The sequence below is a fragment of the Solenopsis invicta genome, chromosome 11 (assembly GCF_016802725.1).
Source record: "Solenopsis invicta isolate M01_SB chromosome 11, UNIL_Sinv_3.0, whole genome shotgun sequence".
Taxonomy (NCBI): Eukaryota; Metazoa; Arthropoda; class Insecta; order Hymenoptera; family Formicidae; genus Solenopsis; species Solenopsis invicta.
The window spans coordinates 3,828,387-3,839,860 of NC_052674.1; the positions used below are offsets into that span (position 1 = coordinate 3,828,387).

The 11,474-nt window shown below is 35.3% G+C and overlaps 1 protein-coding gene across 2 annotated transcripts in view; it reads left to right on the forward strand.

Annotated features, from left to right (window-relative positions):
* LOC105194654 overlaps positions 1-11,474 on the forward strand; it is a 132,770-nt gene that overhangs the window by 117,511 nt on the left and 3,785 nt on the right. For both annotated transcript variants that reach the window (XM_011159683.3, XM_039455003.1), the window contains one exon: positions 10,280-10,555. In XM_011159683.3, the coding sequence (XP_011157985.1) occupies positions 10,280-10,555 (276 nt within the window). The remainder of the gene's footprint in view (positions 1-10,279; positions 10,556-11,474) is intronic.

Below are 11,474 nucleotides of genomic sequence, written 5' to 3' on the forward strand. Positions count from 1 at the left end.
TTAGTATTTACAATATTGATCGTTCGCTGCATCTGGACTAGATAACTTCGTTGCTTCTCATTATAAAGGGTTTGTTGCGGCTTAACATATTTGAGGAGAATTAATTCGGTAAACAAGCCATCACCAACGCGTGCGTTACAATACGTAATCAGGCCGTTAACCGCAAACGCTACTGCAGAATGCATCGTTTAGTGCAGCTATTATTGTCGTAATCACGTAGAGTCCTGCAGTCGAAATGGTAAACGGGTCAAATAACGGAGATAACGTGAGCATAGGAATAATTCGAGACGCATTATAAAATATTACTCTTACCCAATTGCTGAAACCGATCGCATATATTGCATTAAAAGCTGATTATCTGGATATGATAATTTGGGTATGTGTAATTGGGGGAAAGTTCAGTTCTCTTTGTAGCAAAATAAGCAATTATTCGCCACCATTATTCTACGTTCTAATGGATATACGATTCTCGATTAGACCCATCAATTATTGCTATAATTGCATAGTCAAACTCCGTGCTACTCGACGCATAATAACATAGATTCCAATCACGATAACCGATTAATTGAATATTCGTAATGTAATTAATCAAACAGTCGTATAACTGCAATTTACAGGAGTCACGTTAAATTTTGCGAACAATGGTAACAGTATTTAATTGCTACTCATTAAACTAAATTTTAATTAAATTTAATGAAAAAGATATGCCTTCGGTACTAATTAAATTTAAGTAGCGTGCGAGTTTTGATTTCAAAACTATTAATACGTGCAATAAATAACTACAAATATTATTTATACCTTCCCTGCTTTAAGAATAACCACTTATTAGCAAATAGTATTTGCTAATGAGTGCTTGTTCTTGTTAAATAATGTTTATATATGTGTGAATCCATATAGACATCTATCAAACAGGTTTGCACACGTCTGCGTAGTTATTCGTAGATAATCGCTATAATGCACATGGAATGGGGACCATTACGATAAATAAACGCATAATTAACTGCTATACATTGTTAAATTAGTATTCATTGTCGGACGTAAAAGCTTTTACGACTATTTGCGTAACGAAATTAATATGTATATAACATGAGTAAGATATCATTTTATCAGATATTATTCTATAAATAAAATTATTTGCCCATAAGCTCTTCTCCCCCATGATTAATAACAACAATTTATATAAGATTTCTGCAGAGCACATTATAAAAGTGATATATTATAAGATGAATAATACTTCCTATTTTTATTCCATTTGTTTACAATCGATCGACCGATATTTATCATGGCACTAGAATACTCTGTTTGGAGCTCTTAAACCGCTTAATCACGCAGACAGATACTATTGCATATTATTGCATCGTTGAAATATTATTCGATATTTCATAGAGCATTGTATATACATATCCCTCGCATAACAATCGTCATCGTAGTGACGGGAATAATTGCCTATCGTAATCGCGTTCAGGAACGACGGCGCAAACGCACATTCACGAACGTATAAATTAATACAAAGTCGATCGGCGTAACGATGCCACCGACATATTCGAATAATCTATCGGCGATAACATGATTTAACGAACATTACAATACGTTCGGGGATGCCCTGCAGATGTTGCAAAGTACCGGTTAAATGTGCCTCGTGCTATGGTAATTAATGCGGGAAACATTTTGTTCCCGACGAAAGTGCATTCGTTTGAACTCACGCACCAGCTTTAGTAATTTCGTTTAGTAATTCACATTAGCGTGAAATTGGTGGCGCGATGCGAATATGTAGCGTTTTCAAGTGATTTCCTGCAATTATTTGAATGTCGCGTATATGCAACAAAAAAAAGAAAGAGAAAGAGAGAGAAAGAGAAAGGAAGGAATTTACGTCATTTGATGCGCATCGAAGCGATCCGCTTATCGAAGCGTGGAAAAATGCATTAATTAAATGAATGTCGCTTGTGTCAATTAAAGTCTTTTTTACGCACCGTTGCGCGCATTGTTTTTACACGTTCTATAAAAATATATCGAAACAGATTTATCTCTGCTTCAGCCGTTGTCATGAATATATATGTGCATCAGATTATGTTTTATATGTAATTATATTTTATACGTCAAATGTTTCATATAAATTTATGATTATACAGTATATTTTTCAGAGACATGATATACAGAGAAGAATTGTCGAGCGCGTACTATTTATATAAGATAATTTTTTATCATATTTTCCATTTGTGATACTGATTCGTGCGCAAATAATCGTTAGAAAATGTAGCTTGATGTTTCAAACATATATTACTACAAAATTTAACCTTTAACTAATAACAAATTAATTTGTTGTAAGTTTGTTTGCAATATGCTGCAAAAAGTATGATTTGCAAGCGGTTGAGTGGATCTTTTAAATCGTATCGCTTTTGAAAGTATCAAATTTATGAATTAAAATTGTTAAGAATTTAAGAAATCATTAATCAATAATTATTTTATTAATATGTTATCAAAATAGAATTAAATATTTAGTTCATACAAGTCGAATAAAAATCAGATTTGAACTTATTTGTTGAATATATATTTCATGAAATTCATTTTTGCAATTAGAATATTTTTATTCATATGAATTATTGTTTATCATTTACCAATCTTACTGCATTGATATTTTATTGTTACAAAATTTATGATATGAATTAAACAATAGAATAAGCTATATAAAAATATCGATTTAATTTTTGTAATAATTGCACGTATTAGTTGTATTTTATTTTTTTTAAAGTGTTGTTAGCTCAAAATAAGATGTTAAATTTTTGTCTATATTACTAATTTCTTATTTATTTTATCATTAAGTGTCACTTATATGTAAAAATAGAAAATATTGATGAGTTACGAACTGGATACACATTTAGCAACTTTCCCCTATATTATCCATTCTATACAACAGTAAGAAAACTTCTATGACGATGAATTTCAATCTATTATTACATAATCGCGCGCGCAAACACATTTTTCATTGGAATTTCTTCATCTAAATTGTGAACGATTTACAGCAGAACATCGGTTAATACCTCCCTTTTTCGTACGTGACAATTACCGCTTTCGTGGAACACAAAGAAGCGAGATCATCATCGCCACAGGCGAAACGCGTGCTTGGTCCAGGGGGACTTAATAAAAATCCCAGTTTCAATAAAAGTAGATTTACCATGGGCGTACTTTGTTAATCTGCATAAGCGCACGACGATACCGGCTCGCGGTATTAATCCTCGGATAAACATCCCTGGCGAACAATGTTCTCCTATTACCCCGTCCATTTGTACGATGAAACCGACATAATTATCCTGTTTCGCAGATCGTTCCGCGCGCTCATGTGACCTTCTCTCTTCTCGTTTTCGCCGCCCCTTTATCGAAAGTTTCCTATAGAGCTCTTCTGTCGGTATTAATTAACTTAATTAGATGGTTCTCTTCATTAGCAACTACCTCTCGATGGTTCTTGTTGACAAGGGGATTACAAGGAGATTAACAACATGGGCGAATACTGCCCTTCTGAGCGAGCAAAATGCGGCTGGATATTATCGCTGACTCTCTGGTAGAGCGATAATTTTAAAGGAAGAATCGGGAAAGCCCACTATGCTTGTTCACACGACGATGCATATTTGCTGCTTAATGACGCCGGATTGCACTGGAAATATTTAATACCCGCACAGAAGGGAATTAAATCGCAAAATAATGCGGCATTAAACACGTTTCATAAATCCATAAATTCTACAAATACGATAGCTTCATGCGATATATGGCGTTGGTACGGATTTGATATTTGGAAAATTGATGCGCATTAATGGAAACTGGCAGAAATGTTATTGCAAAGCTGTTTAATAATGATATTTTTATTAATACGGGCTTGTTTGCCGCTTCCATTATCGTAATCTTCGCATTTTCAGTTTGGTACGTTATGCTGATTAATACGCGAACAGAATAACATTTTCTTCTCTGCTAAATTGTTTTGTAAATTAAACAATCCTTTTTTTAATTAAAACAAATATATTTTTTAAATGATAAAACGACAACAGTTACGATATAAGTTAATATTCAATTGTTATATTCTGAAGTTAATTCTGGCTGACAATTAAGCAACAAGATGAATCTTATTTCACTTTTTACTTCTTTTAATTTTCTTCGCTTAATTAAATTTAACATAATTTTTTATTCATGGGTTGATAGGTGCAAGCAACTGAAATGATTTGAGAACAATGAAGTTACTCGATGTGTATTAATCGTTGGCTACCTTTATTATCTATTTATTGTTTGCAATATGCTTGATTTACTCGATTTTCCATTGGCTAACCGATAAACTATGTTTACACTCAATCAATATTTGAAGCTAATTATCCAAAGCATACCGAAATTCAATTTCCGAATAGCCAAATTCTCAAATTTAGTGTACGGAGGGTTTATTGGATTTTATTTTATAAAAAGAGTATAAAAATATTCCACGTAGATCGATAATTTATACTGTCAATAGAAACGATAATAATATAAAAATAATGAGATTTTATTGACAGGAGAATTGAAAGCGTCTTAAAAAAGATGTACGTTTCTCTCGTCGTGCAATGTGTCATCTATTCTATAAAATTATATAATTATCTTATATAATTATCTATATAATAGTTCGCGCATTCTATTAAAGTGGATATTTTTCTATTCGATATTGTGACAATCAAGATAGGAAAATTGAAAGCATTAAAAAAAAAACCATTTTTTAGAAATGTGTTACCTATTTTTGAAATTATATATATAATTATTTCAATAATAATCTGTGTGCGAATTCATTCAAATGCGATACTTCTTCACTTGATCTTGCGAGAAGAAATATAATGGATAATATATCTCGAGCGGGGCTATATCTCGCAGTACATTTTTCAACATCAAGTAAAAATTATTTCTTTCCCCCCCACTACATAAACTCCCTCCGCAAAATCCGGTTCCTCGCGGCAAAAAGTCTTCGTCAGTCGTTCTATCCAAGTCCGCCCTTTCGACCGGGTTATCTATCAGCGTTGAAAGATTCGAGAAAAGTTCGCGCGCTGAAAATACCAAGAGCGACGGGAGGATATGCGTCCCGAGGGATCGGCCGGGGATACTGTCTTCCCTTGTACACTCGGTACATCGAATCAGCTCGGCGCTTGTTATCGCTCACCATTTGATCTCTTTGCTATTTTCCATCGACCTCTTTTGTTCGTCGTCGACTACCTTGAGGATGACGTTTCCTCCAGGCGTCGCCCTTGAATGTGATGAAAATAAAGATCGCGCCCTCGTTGCTCAGAAAAGAGAAATGGCTATGGCCAGAAGAGAAAGTTTTTGTTTCCCGAGATATAATCGCCCGATAGAGGGACTCGTGCAAAATTGATCGGCCGCTGTAAAGAGTTATAGGAGTCGCTTTCATCCTTTTTCAATACGATAACATTGGAGATGGGTACAGATAGGAACTTTGAGGTGCTCATACATACAACGATGGATTGTCAATTTTAGATCTTTAAATCTAACAATAAAATAAGCATTAATTTTTCACTCACCGATCCGACGCGCAGCAGCGGAGTTGTAACCCCCACGTTGCTCTGCAACACACAAATACGAAAATTGGGTCACAGTTCAAATGACACAAATTGACATTAAAAAGCCAATATAATGTTACTCACCACATCGTTGTTCCGCCGTTGCCCGATGCCCCCCGGGCCTCCGCCTCCTCTCAGTCGCAATGCAACACTCGAGAGATAAATTACAATCGCGCACTAATGATCAAAACGAAGCACGACACTTTGTTGACGGAACTACCGGCGAAGCGACATCACCACGTAGCGAAAGGGACACACGATCGCGAGAGGATATGATCTAGATAGGAATGCGCAGATCGATATTCCGTCTGAACATTCGTTTGACTCGTTTACACGAAAACGCGCGTAGCAAACAAAACTCCGCCGCGACATTGATGACGTCACGCGAAGGGACACACGTACGAACGGCATGAACATTGCGACGGACGAAGCTCGCGGCGACAGGCTCGCGTCGCTAACTTCATGCTTGACGCCACCCCGCAAGAGAGAGAGAGAAATATCTAACGCGCGTGTCTCAGGGCGATCGCTATTTAGTCTGAATATTCACGGCACGATGCACACGGAAACGCGAACGTAATTGTACGTGCAGGGAGAATCGGGTGCGAAACGTCCGTTGCGAAATGAACACGGTACCTCTTCGCGGTCGGCCTCCCTCGCGTCCGTCTCGCTCGGCGCGCGGCGAAGAGTCAACACACACGTCCCGGGACGACCGTCACCTTACACAATACTCGTTTCACTCCAGATCACTGCGCATAAACAACACTCGAACTTGTGTGTACGCACCGAGGAACACACGCGGCGAGATCGGAGCTCGCACGATCCGCACCGACCGAAATGCGTAGTTGCTATGCCGACTCGCCGCGCCGATCGCCGCCGGCTGTGCTTGCACGCGAGAGAGAGAGAGAGAGAGAGATTTCCACGAATTTGGCTACCTCTCGTGGAATACGCGTATCCCGGCGACTTCTCCTCGCACGATTGTCACACGTGGATCAAGAATCGAGCTTCCTACGGCTCTAGAAACACGTCGCGACGACTGTAAACACAGAGACCGATCCGCCGCACGTCCGCCCTCCGCAACGCTTCGGCTAGACTAGCCGAGTCACCCCGAACGATTCCGAAACGTCACGAATCGACGATCGGTAATGCGCACACTTTTCAAAAAGAAATTTTGTTCCAGGAAAATATGTATACGTCTCCAATGAGTACGTCGTAGTTTTTTTATTTACGTTGACTCTGTTGTTCGCTTCGAACTTTTACTACACGATAGTATTGTTTGATTCAATGTGATCAAAAAGTTGTAAAAAATAATGAATTGTAGAAAAGCAATTAGGAATAGAAATTGGAATTTTAGAGTCAGTTTCCGCAATAAACGTTGTAGATAAATAATGTGTTTTTTTCTGCTTCGTCGCATCGTAATATTAATACACCAAACAAATATTTTTAATTAAATTACGATCTCATCCAAATGCGGTAAACAACATTAACTGATAATTGTACGCGTCTATTGAAATTTCTCGTGACAGCAATATATCGGCGATCTCGTTGAAGTTGCGCTATTAGTAACTCTCTCTTAGTCTCTGCACAACGAGACAAAGATGCATTTCCTACTGACAAAGGAGTCGCTCGAGTGTGTTTTGCCATGAACTTCCCCGCAAAATGCAATTTAATCTGGGTTATTATTAATCAAAACATAATTCAATGCCAGCTGCTCTCAGAGCTTATATATTAAATTAAATTTATAAAATTCACGTGTATGTAGAGAGTGCAATATTTTAATCACATTTTTGATATGTATTATAAATTGTTTATAAAATCTCTAATATTTATGTTCATATATAATTTTTAATATAAAAATTGCTAACAGTGTTTGCTAACAGCTTTGAGTGAAAATTAATTATTTGACTAATGTAACAAAAAATAATTTGACTTTTCTAAATATTTAATAAATGTTACCAAACATAATATTAACAAATTGTTTGATAATATTTGTGTAAATATTAATGTAGAAATGTAGAAATACGCTCTGTTATATTATTTGAAATTTTTTGCGCTCTTTCAATAATACAGTTATTGTAGTTAAAATTGCGTCAGTCAATTTAATTAAAAAATTTTCCATTGACCGTAAGTATATTTAATTTACTTACGGTCGACGACAGCGAGATTGCTCCAGGAATTTATTATATCCTTCTGTTTAATACTTTTTACGGTATATTGAACAAAATGAGACCATTTAACGAATCCCAGTTGCACCGAGCGCAACATCCGGTTGGATTTTATTCATTATTGCGGACTTCCATTTTCCTCCTTAAACCCTTCGTAGGTTGAGGTACATTAAGCGTAGAGCTTAAGTTGCTTCGCCCGTGTTCGCAGACGAAGCTCGCTGCGCTCGCCGAAAGTGTATCTTGCATTTTCGGCGAGAGTTCACAATGTGCAGTAGCTCGCGAATGGCGATCCGCGCAGTGAAAACGCTTTTAAAACCGCGCTACTTTCGTCCCGATTTCACTGATCGTAACTAGTTCCAACGAGATTTTCAACAAACTGGAAAAGTCTCTCTCCGAAAACACGCAAGTAAGCAAGCATTGTACGCTAGCTAGATAATGGCGGAGAGCATAGAAGCCAGTCGGCGTAATTACGGTTTTCCCAACGTTACTGACGGAAGCTTGTGCAAGAATTTGCCAAGTTTCACAAAAGTGGAAAACGATTCGTGCCCAAAATGGGAATTACGACATCTTCATTCGAAATTCTTTAACTTCTCAAGTTGAATTCAATTATCCGCTCTCCCAATTATTCTCTTCCGATGGAACGATTCGGACACTACTGAATATCGCATTACATTTATTTCGTAAATTAATGTGCTTATGTGCTCATTTCAGCGAGCGATTTTTAATGATCCACTTGTAATTAAGTGAATTGCTCTTTAAATATCATTCAAGTCTGCACCCGGACTCGGTATAGGGTTGTCCCAGACAAGAGAAGCTTTCTCTCGTGAAAGGTGGTAAAAGACCGCACAATATTAATGACGTGCCTGCAATTTATTCTTGACTATAAGGAACGAGTTATACAACTAAAATTCTCAAATGCAGATGTTTGATCATTACGAGAAGCGTCCGAAATAAAATACGCGAACGAATATTTGACGCATAGTCGTGCAATTTTAATGACACAGTTTCTGTTAAAAGTTCGTTTTAAAGTACAATATATATTTCGAGTTCTAAGAAGATGGGATGCGCTGAAGAACTGTCGTAAAATGTGTGCCTCACATATTTACGAAGAGAGACGCATTTTTCAAGAATACTATAAAATATAAAATTAAAAAATGGCTGCTTGCCCAGCCTCGCAATTTTAATAATGTAATTTTAATAAACTTCTGCTTCCGAGAACGTGGCAATATATCATCACAAGATTTTTGTCTTGCGCATTTTTATTGAGGAAGATATTCTGGGAAATAATGTTCACGTACATCACACCGAACGTTTAACGTAACAATTTTAATAACACATCTCTTCCATCTCTGAGATACGCTTTTTCATCATCATAGCATATACCTTTGCGGTACCTTCGCTGTTGTTAGAAAAGTCTTTCGCCTAAGGGCACATTTCAAATGAAATCCTTTGCTATCCAAAACGAATAGGATTCCGAGAAAGGAAACTCTTAAGAGCGTTATCTTGTTAGGCGCATTCTTTGATTCTATAACAAGCGCTATTTTTAACAAGCCCCGCTGGACACTATTCGCGTGTAATTCAAAATCGCATTTTACAATATCTGTCACAGTGAAGCTTAAATATTGTATTCCAACTTTAGTTTAGGACTGTGTTTCAAGGTGAGCAATTTGCATAAAGAAAAATTGTAAAAGTTTAAACAAAATTATTATTGGGCACGAACAGCCACTTTAATAAAAAAGTGACACAATTTTTTTTTTCTAATATAAAGTTGTTTTTTTTTAAGTTTTTGAGATGTGATCAAAGGAATTTTTAATTATTATTTAAATTGCCTAAAATTGATGGAAAAACCCCATTATACAATAAGTTGAACATTAGACTGCGAATAATATGAGAGAAATTAAGAAGTGCTATTTTTCTCGAAGAGAATCTTTGTACCTAATAATATTTTCATATCAATTATTAAATACATTTTTTAGTTCTCTAAACTACAAGCTTATGATTATCGGGCTTAAAACGCAATCGTAAACTGAAGCTAAAAATAATATGTCAGATCCGTTTGATCATTAAATTTAATAATGATGCTACAAGCATCTTAAAAAAAAAACTGTAAAGAGCTTTTTACGCTCTTATAAAAATATCATCCAGAGTTTTTATTATTAAATGATTTTCATTATTAATTTAAAGATTCGAATTATTTTCAGATATTTCTAGCTTCAGTTTACGATTTCATTTTAAGTTTGACAATTATATCGGCACGCAGTTTATAGAATTGAAAAATGTATTTATTAATTAATATGACGATATTATTAAGCTCTGATTAAAAAATGGCACTTTTTTTTATTCTTTATGTTATAAAACTTATTATAATACATATTATCTGGTATAATATCTTTTCTACATGCGTGAATTTTTACAATAAGGAACATATAGTTCTACTTTATTATTAACCGTTATATATTATGACACTGATACATTAAACATGTTATGCGCAACATCATCACAAGTATAGCATCCACTAATTAGTAAATGTATGACCCGTAGGACATGGATATGCTGCAGCTGTTCGCATCTCCGGCAGGTCGAGCGTTACTCACGAGCGACAATCGGCCGAGGGGCTCGACGTCGACCTCCTCCTTGTCTCGAGAGTCCTCGTCGAGGCTGAAGAGTAGCAGAAGACCATCGGGCACCGGCACAGTCAGCGCACCCACGTCGCCGCCGAGACGGCGAAAGTCGAGCGCCGAGCTTTACAAGGAAGCTGTTGAGATCCTCGGCCTCACTTGTTCACTAACCGATAGCTGTCGATGCATCGATTGCCAGGTGATCATTTACGATTAATGCTCAATATGGCAACATGTATCATGCTGTATTATAATTCTTTATATAGCTCCTTTCAATTGATATGATCACAATATGAGGATGCATCGACTTTGATATATTTATTATTTAAAAAGTCACTAAACTTTAAATAACAGTATTGTTAATAAATTGTAATTTCTAATTTTTGTAATCTTAAGAAGTGAAGTTTTGATTCAAGTAAAAATTTGATTATTTAAACAAATAAAGATTAAAAAATTTATCAATACAATTTCATAACTTTCCTTATTTAATAAAATTGCAAACTTAAAATATACTTCAGTAATATACATGGTTATTTTACTTTTGAAAAATTTTTTATATATTGTAAGATTCGCTTGTAAATACTACACGCCAGTCATATCGCAAATTGGCAATTAAAAATTTTATTGAAGGTATTAATTAAAAAATATTAGTTTTTAATATTCATAGTCTATTCTTTTCTCTTGTAAGTCAATTACATCGTATTCGCGGTTGCCACAGACGAAATAACGCCATCATAATTTAATTTACGCAAATAAAGTTGATATTGGCTAATTTAATACTAACTGAACAATTTTATTACTGATTATTCGTCGCGGAACACACTTTTTTTCACTGCTTTATTTCGACTTGTACTTTTAGCTTCGTTAGCTACGTTTGAAAAATTCTGATTCGATTCCATCAGATTACGAGACCGTTAATATAAAAACAATAAACTTCAGTTATCGGTTATAAAATTTTTAACATTACATAAATAAATTTTTGCTTTATCTATAAATTATTAATTAATCCTTTCACGCTTCATTTAAATATCAAGATACAATAGTACATATGTATATATTTTTCAAATTATATATATTTTATTATTTTATATGCACAGACACAAAGAAATAATTATTTT